At 52.6% G+C, this 16,310-nt stretch overlaps 1 protein-coding gene across 1 annotated transcript; it reads left to right on the top strand.

Annotated features, from left to right (window-relative positions):
• The first annotated feature begins 2,310 nt into the window (after positions 1 to 2,310).
• LOC119967896 (SWI/SNF-related matrix-associated actin-dependent regulator of chromatin subfamily B member 1-like) lies at positions 2,311 to 16,033 on the top strand. The gene is made up of 5 exons (XM_038800993.1): positions 2,311 to 2,442; positions 6,074 to 6,240; positions 6,521 to 6,711; positions 12,190 to 12,321; positions 15,920 to 16,033. The coding sequence occupies exons 1-5, from the start codon at positions 2,391 to 2,393 to the stop codon at positions 15,957 to 15,959; spliced, it is 582 nt and encodes a 193-aa protein (XP_038656921.1). The 5' UTR covers positions 2,311 to 2,390; the 3' UTR covers positions 15,960 to 16,033.
• Positions 16,034 to 16,310: the final 277 nt, after the last annotated feature.

The following is a 16,310-nucleotide window of genomic DNA, read 5'->3' as shown; positions in this document are numbered from 1 at the left end:
AACGGGAGAAATCGTCAAACTGCCGTAAAACCCGGGCGGGTTTTACGGCATCGCGCCCCTTCCCGACGGGGGACCGATTCTGGTCCCCCGTCGGGGCTAGCAGCCCGACGTCGGAGGCCCCGACAAGTCGGGCTTAACGAAAATCGTTAAGCCCGCTTGTCGGACTTAGCGCCGGCTGACGCGTCATATGACGTCAGCCGCGCATGCGCGGGTGACGTCATCGCGGTTTTGCGCGAAACCCGCGCATGCGCGGTCCGGGTTGCCCCTCAGCCGCCCCGCGTATTGATACTGCGGGGCGGCGGAAGGACAAATAGTGCGCGGGCATCGGGCCCGCTGCCCGCGATCGGTGGGCACCGATCGCGGGCCCATGGCACCCTTGGCACGGCCGTGGTACTGCCGTGCCAATCGGTGCCATGGTTATTTTTTTCCAGGTGGTCACGACGTTTTTACGAATGGCAGGACCAGGTGTGTTTGCCGTTCGTAAAAAGGTCGTAAAGGGCTGGGACTTCGGCCCTTCTAACAGCTGTGAATCGCTGCCGGCCGTAAAAAAACGGCGGCAGCGATTCGTGTCGGGATTTCGGCGGGGGGGGGGAGAATAGCGGGAGGGCGTCAAAAAAGTCGGGAAGGCCCTCCCGCTATTCTCCCACCCGTCGTGGGGGGGGGAGAATTTCGCCCTCTATCTCTCTCACTCTCACACACACATTCTATCTCACACTCTCACACTCTTTCCCATACTCTCTCTCGCTCTCACTCTCTCACACGCTCTCAAAACACTTTCTCTCACACTCTCTCTCACACTCACTCGCTCGCTCACTCTCATTCTCTCTCTCTCACTCTGTCTCTCACGCTCTCTCACACTTTCTCTTACTCTCTCTCACACTCTTTCGCTCACACTCTCTCACACTCTTTCTCTCACACTCTTTCTCTCACACTCTTTCTCTCACAGTCTTTCTCTCACGGTCTTTCTCACACTTTCACTCATTCTCTCACACTCTCATCTTCTCACACTCTCATCTTCTCACACTCTCATCTTTTCGCACTCTCTCACACTCTCTCTCACACTCTCTCTCACACTCTCTCTCACACTCTCTCTCACATTCTCTCTCGCACTCTCTCACACATTCTCTCTCGCACTCTCTCACACTCACACTCTCTCACACACACTCTCTCTCACACACTGTCACACACTCTCTCTCACTTTCTTTCACACTCTATTTCACTCACACACACATTCTATCTCACTCTCTCTCTCACACTCTCTCTCACACTCTCTCTCTCACACTCCCTCTCTCACACTCTCTCTCTCACACTCTCTCTCTCACACTCTCTCTCACACTCTCTCTCACACTCTCTCTCTCACACTCTCTCTCACACTCCCTCTCACACTCTCTCTCACTCTCTCACACACTCTCTCACTCACACTCTTTCTCTCACTCTCTCTCACACTCTCTCTCACTCTCTCTCACACTCACTCACACACTCTCACACTCTCTCACTCTCTCACTTTCTCACACTCTCACACACACTCTCACACTCTCTCTCACACTTTCTCACACTCTCTCACACTCTCTCACTCTCTCACACTCTCTCTCACACTCTCTTTCACACTCTCTCACACAGTCTCTCTCACACACTCTCTCACATTCTCTCTCTCACTCTCTCTCTCACTCTTTCTCTTACACTCTATCTCTCTCTCTCTCTCACACTTTCCCTCTCTCCTCTCTCCCCAGCTCCCTCCTATCCAGAAAGCTTGCACAATATCCAGGCTCGGGGCTGACAGATGGCAAGTAACACTCGTGCCACACAAGTGCCAGGCAATGCGCATCTCCAACAAGAGAGGCTGCAACCATCTCCCCATGGCATTGGACTGCATCGCCATCATTGTATCCCCCACTATCAACATCCGGCGGGGGTGGGGGTCACGGGGGGTGTGGGGTGGGGGTGGGGGTCTGGGGGGGGTGTGGGGTGGGGGTGGGGGTCTGGGGGGGTGTGGGGTGGGGGGTGGTCTGGGCTCATGTGACTCCAGATGCCCACAGGCATGCAGTTGACTCATAACGGCCCCTCTCTGAAACCACCTCGCCAGTCACTCAGTTCAAGGTCAAATAGGAATGAAATATATAAATGTTGCCCCAGCCGGCGAGTCCCACACCCGCATTAGCGAATTTAAAAAAACATAACCCCGACACTCCTGTACCCTGGGGATCATCACCACCCTGCCCAGGGGCAGTTAGGTTGGCCAACAAGCGCGAGGCCTAGCCAGCCACACCCACCTCCTGTGGGAACTAATTTTTAAAACGTGTCTCAATTTCCGCAGTTTCGATGACCACGATCCAGCCGTCATCCATGAAAATGCAGCCCAGCCTGAACTCTTGGTGCCAATCCGATTGGACATGGAAATCGATGGCCAAAAACTGCGAGACACCTTCACCTGGAACATGAACGGTGAGCAGACAGAAATTACTCTGCAGTGAGGAAAAAAACTACACGACACTGGATAATTATTACACGATGAGCACCCCTACACTGCTGTACCCTGGATTATTGCCCAGTAACATAACCCCTACACTGCTGTACCCTGGATTATTGACCAGCAACATAACCCCTACACTGCTGTACCCTGGATTATTGCCCAGTAACATAACCCCTACACTGCTGTACCCTGGATTATTGACCAGCAACATAACCCCTACACTGCTGTACCCTGGATTATTGCCCAATAACATAACCCCTACACTGCTGTACCCTGGGTTATTGCCCAGTAACATAACCCCTACACTGCTGTACCCGGGATTATTGCCCAGTAACATAACCCCTACACTGCTGTACCCGGGATTATTGCCCAGTAACATAACCCCTACACTGCTGTACCCTGGGTTATTGACCAGTAACATAACCCCTACACTGCTGTACCCGGGATTATAGCCCAGTAACATAACCCCTACACTGCTGTACCCGGGATTATTGCCCAGTAACATAATCCCTACACTGCTGTACCCTGGATTATTGCTCAGTAACATAAATCCTACACTGCTGTACCCTGGGTTATTGCCCAGTAACATAACCCCTACACTGCTGTACCCTGGATTATTACCCAGTAACATAACCCCTACACTGCTGTACCCTGAGTTATTGCCCAGTAACATAACCCCTACACTGCTGTACCCTGGGTTATTGCCCAGTAACATAACCCCTACACTGCTGTACCCTGGATTATAGCCCAGCAACATAACCCCTACACTGCTGTACCCGGGATTATTGCCCAGTAACATAACCCCTACACTGCTGTACCCGGGGTTATTGCCCAGTAACATAACCCCTACACTGCTGTACCCGGGATTATTGCCCAGTAACATAACCCCTACACTGCTGTACCCGGGATTATTGCCCAGTAACATATCCCCTACACTGCTGTACCCTGGATTATTGCCCAGTAACATAACCCCCACACTGCTGTACCCTGGATTATTGCCCAGTAACATAACCCCTACACTGCTGTACCCTGGATTATTGCCCAGTAACATAACCCCTACACTGCTGTACCCTGGATTATTGCCCAGTAACATAACCCCTACACTGCTGTACCCTGGGTTATTGCCCAGTAACATAACCCCCACACTGCTGTACCCTGGATTATTGCCCAGTAACATAACCCCTACACTGCTGTACCCTGGATTATTGCCCAGTAACATAACCCCTACACTGCTGTACCCTGGATTATTGCCCAGTAACATAACCCCTACACTGCTGTACCCTGGATTATTGCCCAGTAACATAACCCCTACACTGCTGTACCCTGGATTATTCCCCAGTAACATAACCCCTACACTGCTGTACCCTGGATTATTCCCCAGTAACATAACCCCTACACTGCTGTACCCTGGATTATTGCCCAGTAACATAACCCCTACACTGCTGTACCCTGGATTATTGACCAGTAACATAACCCCTACACTGCTGTACCCTGGATTATTGCCCAGTAACATAACCCCTACACTGCTGTACACTGGATTATAGCCCAGCAACATAACCCCTACACTGCTGTACCCTGGATTATTGCCCAATAACATAACCCCTACACTGCTGTACCCTGGGTTATTGCCCAGTAACATAACCCCTACACTGCTGTACCCGGGATTATTGCCCAGTAACATAACCCCTACACTGCTGTACCCGGGATTATTGCCCAGTAACATAACCCCTACACTGCTGTACCCTGGGTTATTGCCCAGTAACATAACCCCTACACTGCTGTACCCTGGGGTATTGCCCAGTAACATAACCCCTACATTGCTGTACCCTGGGTTATTGACCAGTAACATAACCCCTACACTGCTGTACCCGGGATTATAGCCCAGTAACATAACCCCTACACTGCTGTACCCGGGATTATTGCCCAGTAACATAACCCCTACACTGCTGTACCCTGGGTTATTGACCAGTAACATAACCCCTACACTGCTGTACCCGGGATTATAGCCCAGTAACATAACCCCTACACTGCTGTACCCGGGATTATTGCCCAGTAACATAATCCCTACACTGCTGTACCCTGGATTATTGCTCAGTAACATAAATCCTACACTGCTGTACCCTGGGTTATTGCCCAGTAACATAACCCCTACACTGCTGTACCCTGGATTATTACCCAGTAACATAACCCCTACACTGCTGTACCCTGAGTTATTGCCCAGTAACATAACCCCTACACTGCTGTACCCTGGGTTATTGCCCAGTAACATAACCCCTACACTGCTGTACCCTGGATTATAGCCCAGCAACATAACCCCTACACTGCTGTACCCGGGATTATTGCCCAGTAACATAACCCCTACACTGCTGTACCCTGGGTTATTGCCCAGTAACATAACCCCTACACTGCAGTACCCTTGATTATTGCCCAGTAACATAACCCCTACACTGCTGTACCCTTGATTATTGCCCAGTAACATAACCCCTACACTGCTGTACCCTGGATTATTGCTCAGTAACATAACCCCTACACTGCTGTACCCTGGGTTATTGCCCAGTAACATAACCCCTACACTGCTGTACCCTGGGTTATTGCCCAGTAACATAACCCCTACATTGCTGTACCCTGGATTATTGCCCAGTAACATAACCCCTACACTGCTGTACCCTGGATTATTGTCCAGTAACATAACCCCTACACTGCTGTACCCTGGGTTATTGCCCAGTAACATAACCCCTACACTGCTGTACCCTGGATTATTGCCCAGTAACATAACCCCTACACTGCTGTACCCTGGATTATTGCCCAGTAACATAACCCCTACACTGCTGTACCCTGGATTATTGCCCAGTAACATAACCCCTACACTGCTGTACACTGGATTATTGCCCAGTAACATAACCCCTACACTGCTGTACCCTGGATTATTGCCCAGTAACATAACCCCTACACTGCTGTACCCTGGATTATTGCCCAGTAACATAACCCCTACACTGCTGTACCCTGGGTTATTGCCCAGTAACATAACCCCTACACTGCTGTACCCTGGGTTATTGCCCAGTAACATAACCCCTACACTGCTGTACCCTGGATTATTGCCCAGTAACATAACCCCTACACTGCTGTACACTGGATTATTGCCCAGTAACATAACCCCTACACTGCTGTACCCTGGATTATTGCGCAGTAACATAACCCCTATACTGCTGTACCCTGGGTTATTGCCCAGTAACATAACCCCTGCACTGCTGTACCCTGGGTTATTGCCCAGTAACATAACCCCTACACTGCTGTACCCTGGGTTATTGCCCAGTAGCATAACCCCTACACTGCTGTACCCTGGGTTATTGCCCAGTAACATAACCCCTACACTGCTGTACCCGGGATTATTTGTCCTGTGATTAAATGGCTTTGAATGTAAACTGAGTGGCGATGGCCTAATGGAGGAGTCTATCCTGATCCTGTACTGCCTGCGTAGCTCCGTCCCACACAGAGGAAATGCGCAGGTACGAGATGACCCACCATGTTTCCCTCTCGGCCCGCCTTTCGCCCGCGTCCTCCGTTCCTGAGCTGTGCTCTTTCCCGCCCCTTTGTCTGCCGCAGAGAAGCTGATTTCGCCCGAGATGTTTGCTGAGATCCTCTGCGATGACCTGGATTTGAACCCGCTGAACTTCGTGCCTGCCGTGGCTTCGGCCATTCGCCAGCAAGTGGAGTCTTACCCCATGGACAGCATACTGGAGGACCAGACTGACCAGAGGGTCATCATCAAGGCAAGTGACCCTCCAATCCACACCCCCGTATCACTGTCCCACACATCCCCCTCCTGCCCGCCCAGCCCACCTACCTCATTGTATTACAGGATTACACCCGTGTCCCTCGACCGGACTCATCGATCCCAAACTAATGGTCAGGCGGGGCTGAAAAATTCCCTGGTGTATTATCTTATCCCCTTCCTGCTTTGGCTCCCCTCCCTGTGAACCCGGGTAACCCCCCCCCCCTTCCACACCGTGGCCTTTGGACTAACCTCTGCCTTTGTTCTCTTCCCCACAGCTCAACACGCACGTCGGCAACATCCTGCTGGTGGACCAGTTCGAGTGGGACATGTCGGAGAGGGACAACTCGCCCGAGAAGTTTGCACTGAAGTTGTGCTCGGAGCTGGGCCTGGGCGGGGAGTTTGTCACCACCATCGCCTACAGCATTCGTGGGCAGCTGAGCTGGCACCAGAGAACGTACGCGTTCAGGTCTGTTAGGCTTGCGCATTTCGGTGCCCCACCAGCACAAATGGGAGGGGTTGGGTGTTGGGGGGGGGGGGGGAGTGTGGTGCGGTGGAGAGATGGGGGTCTCGGTGGTGGTGGTGGTGCTGGGGAGGAGACTGGTTCAGGACAGTGTCCTTTGCCACTGACCTTTCACCCTCTGGGGGCCGCAGGTAGGCCTCATCCTGTCCTCCACCAACGTCCTTCTTGACTCTACGAGAAACAGTCCGAAAGGGACAAGGCCTTGCATCTCGGCAACACCTTTCTCACATTCAGGACATCCCAAAGTCCTTTTTTGTGGTCTGTCGATCAGACGTACAGAGGACCTGAGGGATCTTTCTGTGCATGTCCAAGGATCCCTGTAGGCAGCAGGACAGGTCGATGAGGTGGTTAAGGAGGCATCTGGGACACTTGTCTTCATCATCTCGGTGTCCATGTACATAGATCCCTGAAAGTTGCCACCCAGGTTGAGAGGGTTGGAAGAAGGCGTATGGTGTGTTAGCTTTTATTGGTGGAGGGATTGAGTTTCGGAGCCATGAGGTCATGTTGCAGTTGTACAAAACTCTGGTGAGGCCGCATTTGGAGTATTGCGTGCAATTCTGGTCGCCGCATTATAGGAAGGATGTGGAAGCATTGGAAAGGGTACAGAGGAGATTTACAAGGATGTTGCCTGGTATGGAGGGAAGATCATATGAGGAAAGGCTGAGGGACCGGAGGCTGTTTTCGTTCGAGAGAAGAAGGTTAAGAGGTGACTTAATTGAGGCATACAAGATGATCAGAGGATTAGATAGGGTCGACAGTGAGAGCCTTTTTCCTCGGATGGTGATGTCCAGCACAAAGGGACATAGCTTTAAATTGAGGGGAGATAGATATAGGACAGATGTCAGAGGTAGGTTCTTTACTCAGAGAGTAGTAAGGGCGTGGAATGCCTTGTCTGAAACAGTAGGGGACTCACCAATACTAAACGCATTCAAATGGTCATTGGATAGTCATATGGACGATAAGGGAATAGTGTAAATGGGCTTTAGAGGGGTTTCACAGGCCGGCGCAACATCGAGGGCCGAAGGGCTTGTACTGTGCTGTAATGTTGTATTAGCCGAGGCACAGAATATAGGGAGGTTATGGTGGAGCTGTATCAAACGCTGATTTGGTCACAGCTGGATTACTGTCTGTAGTTCTCGTCGCCACATTATAGGGAGGATGTGATTGCTCTGGAGGGGGGTGCGGAGGAGATTCACCAGGATATTGCCCAGGGCTGGTGCGTTTCAGCTATGAGGAGAGGCTGGTTAGGCTGGGGTTGTTTTCCTTGGAGCAGAGAAGGCCGGGAGGTTGGGGGGGGGGGGGGGGGGGATACCTGATCGAGGTGCACAAAGTGATGAGAGACTTAAGTAAGACAGGAAGAACACTTTCCCCTTAGCAGAGAGGTCAGTGACCAGGGGGGGTTCGATTGAAGGTCAAGGGAAGGAGGTCGAGAGGCTATTTGAGGAAACACTTTTTCACCCAAAGGGTGATGGGAATCTGGAACACATTGCCAGACGTTGACAGAGACGGCAACCCTCACAACGTTCAAGAAGCATTTAGTCCAGCACTTGAAAGCTCTGCGACGAACAAAGTAGTTTTCACCTTGGAAGTGTGGTCAGGGATGGAGAGCGGCAGCTCTGTCTCTGCGCACTAATCTTCCAGGATGGTTGCATTTAATGACCTTGGTTGAGGAATCAGTGCTGCCCATAGGCCACTGCTGAGAACCACACCACGCACGACAACCCTTTGAATGGTTTTTTAAAAATCATATCAATTTAAAGTGCCCAATTTATTTTTTCCCCATTAAGGGGCAATTTAGCGCAGCCAATTCATCTACCCTGCACATCTTTGGGTTGTGGGGGAGAGACCCACGCGCACACGGGGAGAATGTGCAAACTCCACACGGACAGTGACCCGGGGCTGGAATCGAAGCCGGGTCCTCGGCGTCCTGAGACAGCTGTGCTAACCACTGCGTCACCACGCCGCCCTGTCCTTCGAATGGGAACCGTTGAATATTTTCTCTTCTGTCGGAGAGGGTAGATAGGGCATGGCTTTGATGTCTCATCCACAAGGTAGGAGAATGCAGATCTTCAACATTCTGTCTCCTTGACAGGTACAGCACTCCCTCAGTACTGACCCTCTGACAGTGCAGCACTCCCTCAGTACTGACCCTCTGACAGTGCAGCACTCCCTCAGTACTGACCCTCTGACAGTGCAGCACTCCCTCAGTACTGACCCTCTGACAGTGCAGCACTCCCTCAGTACTGACCCTCTGACAGTGCGGCACTCCCTCAGTACTGACCCTCTGACAGTGCGGCACTCCCTCAGTACTGACCCTCTGACAGTGCAGCACTCCCTCAGTACTGACCCTCTGACAGTGCGACACTCCCTCAGTACTGACCCTCTGACAGTGCGGCACTCCCTCAGTACTGACCCTCTGACAGTGCGGCACTCCCTCAGTACTGACCCTCGGACAGTGCGGAATTCACTTATTTCTGACCCTCTGACAGTGCGGCACTCCCTCAGTACTGACCCTCTGACAGTGCAGCACTCCCTCAGTACTGACCCTCTGACAGTGCAGCATTCCCTCAGTACTGACCCTCTGACAGTGCAGCACTCCCTCAGTACTGACCCTCTGACAGTGCAGCACTCCCTCAGTACTGACCCTCTGACAGTGCGGCACTCCCTCAGTACTGACCCACTGACAGTGCGGCACTCCCCCAGCACTGACCCTCTGACAGTGCAGCACTCCCTCAGTACTGACCCTCTGACAGTGCAGCACTCCCTCAGTACTGACCCTCTGACAGTGCAGCACTCCCTCAGTACTGACCCTCTGACAGTGCAGCCCTCCCTCAGTACTGACCCTCTGACAGTGCGGCACTCCCTCAGTACTGACCCTCTGACAGTGTAGCACTCCCTCAGTACTGACCCTCTGACAGTGCGGCACTCCCTCAGTACTGACCCTCTGACAGTGCAGCACTCCCTCAGTACTGACCCTCTGACAGTGCAGCACTCCCTCAGTACTGACCCTCTGACAGTGCGGCACTCCCTCAGTACTGACCCTCTGACAGTGCGGCACTCCCTCAGTACTGACCCTCTGACAGTGCAGCACTCCCTCAGTACTGACCCTCTGACAGTGCGGCACTCCCTCAGTACTGACCCTCTGACAGTGCAGCACTCCCTCAGTACTGACCCTCTGACAGTGCAGCACTCCCTCAGTACTGACCCTCTGACAGTGCAGCGCTCCCTCAGTACTGACCCTCTGACAGTGCAGCGCTCCCTCAGTACTGACCCTCTGACAGTGCGACACTCCCTCAGTACTGACCCTCTGACAGTGCGGCACTCCCTCAGTACTGACCCTCTGACAGTGCGGCACTCCCTCAGTACTGACCCTCTGACAGTGCGGCACTCCCTCAGTACTTTCCCTCTGACAGTGCAGCACTCCCTCAGTACTGACACTCTGACAGTGCGGCACTCCCTCAGTACTGACCCTCTGACAGTGTAGCACTCCCTCAGTACTGACCCTCTGACAGTGCAGCACTCCCTCAGCACTGACCCTCTGACAGTGTAGCACTCCCTCAGTACTGACCCTCTGACAGTGCGGCACTCCCTCAGTACTGTCCCTCTGACAGTGCAGCACTCCCTCAGTACTGACACTCTGACAGTGCAGCACTCCCTCAGTACTGGCCCTCTGACAGCGCAGCACTCCCTCAGTACTGACCCTCTGACAGTGCGGTACTCCCTCAGTACTGACCCTTTGACAGTGCGGCACTCCCTCAGTACTGACCCTCTGACAGTGTAGTACTCCCTCAGTACTGACCCTCTGACAGTGCAGCGCTCCCTCAGTACTGACCCTCTGACAGTGCAGCACTCCCTCAGTACTGACCCTCTGACAGTGCAGCACTCCCTCATGTTGTGTGCCAGGGTTTAGAGAACCCCAAAGTGACTCATGAAGTTCACCTGACTCACAATTTTTAATAGATTGTGGTATGGGGAGCACACGACCCACTCTGCAGATGTGACCCAAAGTACCTTTAAAACAAAACAATGTTTATTCTATGAATCCAGTTAACATTTTATAAACACGCAGTAAACATCTCAGCAACTATCAACTCAAATACTCCCCCCAAAGAATACAGTACTCTATAAGTAACCCTTAATCTTTCATAGCAACATCCATAAGGCAAACACCCTCTTTAACAAAGACATCAGGTTTCAATTCTCTACTGAGAGCACTTTTAAATTAGCAAGTGATCTGAAGACAATTCTTTTTATACAGAGAGACATCTAAATTACACCTTGTTTCGCTGGATGCATCTCCAATTCTGAAAACGAACCTAAACATACACTGTAACTGCCAGCTCAAAAACGAAAGTAGAAACAGACAGCCCAGCTCCACCCACACTCTGACATCACTGCAGCTATTTGATAAACACCCATTTCTTAAAGGTACATCCACTACAGGTATTTGATAAACACCCATTTCTTAAAGGTACATCCACTACAGCTCTGATAAACACCTATTTCTTAAAGGTACATCCACTACAGCTATTTGATCAACACTCATTGCTTAAAGGTACTCTCACATGACACCTCCCCCCAAGAAAAAAAAAATAAACCATCAACTTCAAGATGGTTACGTTTTTCACCTTTTCACTTTCAGGGAATATACGTTTTTCTTTAACGAAACAAAACACGCAAACATTTGTAATAACATAGTCCAGTTTAGTTCTTCCTCCAACTGAAATCCTTCTGGATTGACAGCCTCTCTGGACAAGTAGGTCTCTGCACGATCCATCCATTTCTCTACGCCACACCATTTCTCTTTAAAGTCAGATACTTTAGTTCAATCCGATCACAGAGCCCCTTGTAATTCTCCGACACAGGAGCATTGGCGAACACAGTTTTCAGGCAGTCAAATGCCTGTTGACACTCCGTTATCCACTGGAATTTGCTACGCTTCTTTAGCGAGTCCATCAGTGGAGCGACCACACTGCTAAAGTTTGGCACCAATGTACGGTAAAATCCACCCGTGCCAAGATATCGCGTTGTTTCCCGTCGTGTCGAGGGTATTGGAAACTCCCCAATAACTGTTCTTTTCACATCCCGTGTGACCATTCGACCCTGTCCGATTGCATGGCCAACGAAAGTGACTTGGGCTTTACCAAATTCACTTTTGGCACCGGTTTACCACCAAACCTGCCTCCCATGTTGCATTGTGCCCCTTGGCTGCTTAAGGAACAGCAGGGATGGGCTTGAGTACAGAGTTCTGTGCAGTGTTGAATTGAAGTTGCGAAAACATCTGTTCAGATCTGATCCTCTTGCTATTCTCTCTCACCTGGCATTTGAAAATGTTTCTCCCCCCCCACCTTACCCATCCCCCCCCTCACCCTTCACTGCTCCACCTCGCCACTCCCCACCCCACCCCCTCATTTGATTTCCCAGTGAGAATCCGCTGCCAATTGTCGAGAGTGCGCTCCGGAACACCACCGACGCTGACCAGTGGTGCCCCCTGCTGGAGACGCTGACCGATGCCGAAATGGAGAAGAAGATTCGCGATCAGGACAGAAATACCAGGTACGTCACCAAGGGTCGAGATTGAGGGAGGGTGTAACAGGTGAGGGGGGCGGGGGGGGGGGGAGGGGTGGGCTCGTCCACAGTCACCCTGGTCAGTCGCCCACTCCTCACTGTCGCTATGTAAATGCACAGCATATAATGGAAAAAAAAATGAAATGAAAATCGCTTATTGTCACGAGTAGGCTTCAATGAAGTTAGTGTGAAAAGCCCCTAGTCGCCACATTCCGGCACCTGTCCGGGGAGGCTGGTACGGCAAATTTAAATTGGATTAGCCACTCGGGGTGCCAATCATGAGAAACGTCAGAGTGTGCTGAGCGTGTGGAACACCCCCCCCCCCCCCCCCCCCAGAGGGCACAACCCCAGGTGAACAGCATCAGTGTATTTCACAGGGTCTTGGGTCAAGACGACGGAGGATGGTTTAGTCAGATTTCTTTAACGGGTGAGAGGAACGTCTGATTGGAAAGGGCCTGCGTGTTTTCTTTAATTCATTTACACAATGTGGGGGTCACGTTGGACCCAGCATTGACCGTCCATCCCAAGTTGCCCTTCAGAAGGTGTTGATACGTTGCCTTCTTCAACCGCCGCAGTTTAAGAGTCAACCACATTACTGTGGGTCTGGATTCACATGTGGGTCAGACCGGGTAAGGACCGCATATTTCCTTCCCGAACGGACATCAGTGAACCAAATGGGTTTTTACAACAATCGACAACGGCCTCATGGTCATCGTTAGACTTTTAATTTCAGATATCTTTTATTGAGTTTAAATTCCACCACCTGGGTCCCCAGACCATTATCCAGGATTGCTCGTCCAGTCACAATACCAAAACACCATCACTTCCCCCCGTGTGAAACACAAACAGCGGCAAATTTGGACATTCTGAATTCTCCCTCTGTGACCCGAACAGACGCAGGAATGTGGCAACTTGGGGCTTTTCACAGTAACGTCATTGCAGTGTTAATGTAAGCCTACTTGTGACAATAAATATTATTATTATAAAAGGCAGCTGGGCCGCACACGGCTATTATTCTGTTACAAGATGTGAATGTGGCTGGTAAGAAGTTGGGTAGGTGCTGGTGACCACTGTCTTAATCCTCTGCAGTTCATGTGTGGCAGGTTCTCCCACACTGCTGTTAGCAAGGAAGTTGCAGGTTTTGATCCAGTGACAGTGCAGCACTCCCTCAGTACTGACCCTCTGACAGTGCGGCACTCCCTCAGTTCTGACCCTCTGACAGTGCGGCACTCCCTCAGTACTGACCCTCTGACAGTGCGGCACTCCCTCAGTACTGACCCTCTGACAGTGCGGCACTCCCTCTGTACTGACCCTCTGACAGTGCAGCACTCCCTCAGTACTGATCCTCTGACAGTGCGGCACTCCCTCAGTACTGACCCTCTGACAGTGCAGCACTCCCTCAGTACTGACCCTCTGACAGTGCGGCACTCCCTCAGTACTGACCCTCTGACAGTGCAGCACTCCCTCAGTACTGACCCTCTGACAGTGCAGCACTCCCTCAGTACTGACCCTCTGACAGTGCAGCACTCCCTCAGTACTGACCCTCTGACAGTGCGGCACTCCCTCAGTACTGACCCTCTGACAGTGTGGCACTCCCTCAGTACTGACCCTCTGACAGTGCGGCACTCCCTCGGTACTGACCCTCTGACAGTGCAGCGCTCCCTCAGTACTGACCCTCTGACAGTGCAGCACTCCCTCAGTACTGACCCTCTGACAGTGCAGCACTCCCTCAGTACTGACCCTCTGACAGTGCGGCACTCCCTCAGTACTTACCCTCTGACAGTGCAGCATTCCCTCAGTACTGACCCTCTGACAGTGCAGCACTCCCTCAGTACTGACCCTCTGACAGTGCGGCACTCCCTCAGTACTGACCCTCTGACAGTGCGGCACTCCCTCAGTACTGACCCTCTGACAGTGCGGCGCTCCCTCAGTACTGACTCTCTGACAGTGCGGCACTCCCTCAGTACTGACTCTCTGACAGTGCGGCACTCCCTCAGTACTGACCCTCTGACAGTGCGGCGCTCCCTCAGTACTGACCCTCTGACAGTGCGGCACTCCCTCAGTACTGACCCTCTGACAGTGCGGCACTCCCTCAGTACTGACCCTCTGACAGTGCAGCACTCCCTCAGTACTGACCCTCTGACAGTGCGGTACTCCCTCAGTACTGACCCTCTGACAGTGCGGCACTCCCTCAGTACTGACCCTCTGACAGTGCAGCACTCCCTCAGTACTGACCCTCTGACAGTGCGGCACTCCCTCAGTACTGACCCTCTGACAGTGCAGCACTCCCTCAGTACTGACCCTCTGACAGTGCGGCGCTCCCTCAGTACTGACCCTCTGACAGTACAGCACTCCCTCAGTACTGACCCTCTGACAGTGCAGCACTCCCTCAGTACTGACCCTCTGACAGTGCGGCACTCTCTCAGTACTGACCCTCTGACAGTGCAGCACTCCCTCAGTACAGACCCTCTGACAGTGCAGCACTCCCTCAGTACTGACCCTCTGACAGTGCAGCACTCCCTCAGTACTGACCCTCTGACAATGCGGCACTCCCTCAGTATTAACCCTCTGACAGTGCGGCACTCCCTCAGAACTGACCCTCTGACAGTGCGGCACTCCCTCAGTATTAACCCTCTGACAGTGCGGCACTCCCTCAGTACTGACCCTCTGACAGTGTGGCACTCCCTCAGTACTGACCCTCTGACAGTGCAGCACTCCCTCAGTACAGACCCTCTGACAGTGCAGTACTCCCTCAGTACTGACCCTCTGACAGTGCAGCACTCCCTCAGTACTGACCCTCTGACAGTGCGGCACTCCCTCAGTATTAACCCTCTGTCAGTGTGGCACTCCCTCAGTACTGACCCTCTGACAGTGCGGCACTCCCTCAGTACTGACTCTCTGACAGTGCGGGGCTCCCTCAGTACTGACCCTCTGACAGTGCAGCACTCCCTCAGTATTGACCCTCTGACAGTGCGGCACTCCCTCAGTACTGACCCTCTGACAGTGCAGCACTCCCTCAGTACTGTCCCTCTGACAGTGCAGCACTCCCTCAGTACTGACCCTCTGACAGTGCAGCACTCCCTCAGTACTGACCCTCTGACAGTGCAGTACTCCCTCAGTACTGACCCTCTGACAGTGCAGCACTCCCTCAGTACTGACCCTCTGACAGTGCGGCACTCCCTCAGTACTGACCCTCTGACAGTGCGGCTCTCCCTCAGTACTGACCCTCTGACAGTGCAACACTCCCTCAGTACTGACCCTCTGACAGTGCAGCACTCCCTCAGTACTGACCCTCTGACAGTGCGGCACTCCCTCAGTACTGACCCTCTGACAGTGCAGCTCCCTGAATAGTGGACCCACAAGCAAGTGGTTGACTCTTAAATGCCTTGTGAAATAGCCGAGCGAGCCTCTCGGGCAATTAGTGATGGGCAACAATTGCAACCCCCCCCCCCCCCCCCTCACTACCCAAGAACCAGTGGAACTATAACACGCTTTATGCTTATTGCGACATGGAGGTGGTTTCTGGGTCGAAATCTTGCTGATCTGCCTTGCCTCCCCCCCCTCTTTTCTTTTTGAAACCCTGCAGGCGAATGCGACGGCTTGCCAACACCGCCCCCAGCTGGTAACGCGAGAAACTACGCCATGGTGCCGGCTCTCGAGTCACGTTGAGGGACTGGGGTTGTTGTCTTTGGGCGGGTGGGGAGGGGGGGGGCAGGGGAAGGGGTGGGCAGGAGGTGGTGGGTGGGGAAGGGGGGGCTGGTGGGTATACATGCTGGACTACAGCTGGCCGCCAACCGTCTCCACGCCTACCGCTGCCAATTCGCACTTTGGGAACCTGCGTTCCGACTTTCTGTATGAATTGTTAGTCTCGTCTTTTACTTCTCCTCGACGGCCGAACCGTCCCTGTTTCTCCTGCTCTGACGGCCCAGCGGGCAGGGGGGGAGGGGGGGGGGGGGGGGGGGGAGCCGCGATTTGTA

The sequence above is a fragment of the Scyliorhinus canicula genome, chromosome 6 (assembly GCF_902713615.1).
Source record: "Scyliorhinus canicula chromosome 6, sScyCan1.1, whole genome shotgun sequence".
NCBI lineage: Eukaryota > Metazoa > Chordata > Chondrichthyes > Carcharhiniformes > Scyliorhinidae > Scyliorhinus > Scyliorhinus canicula.
The sequence above is the reverse complement of the archived record's forward strand: the minus strand, read 5'-3'. Positions and strand labels throughout refer to the sequence as shown.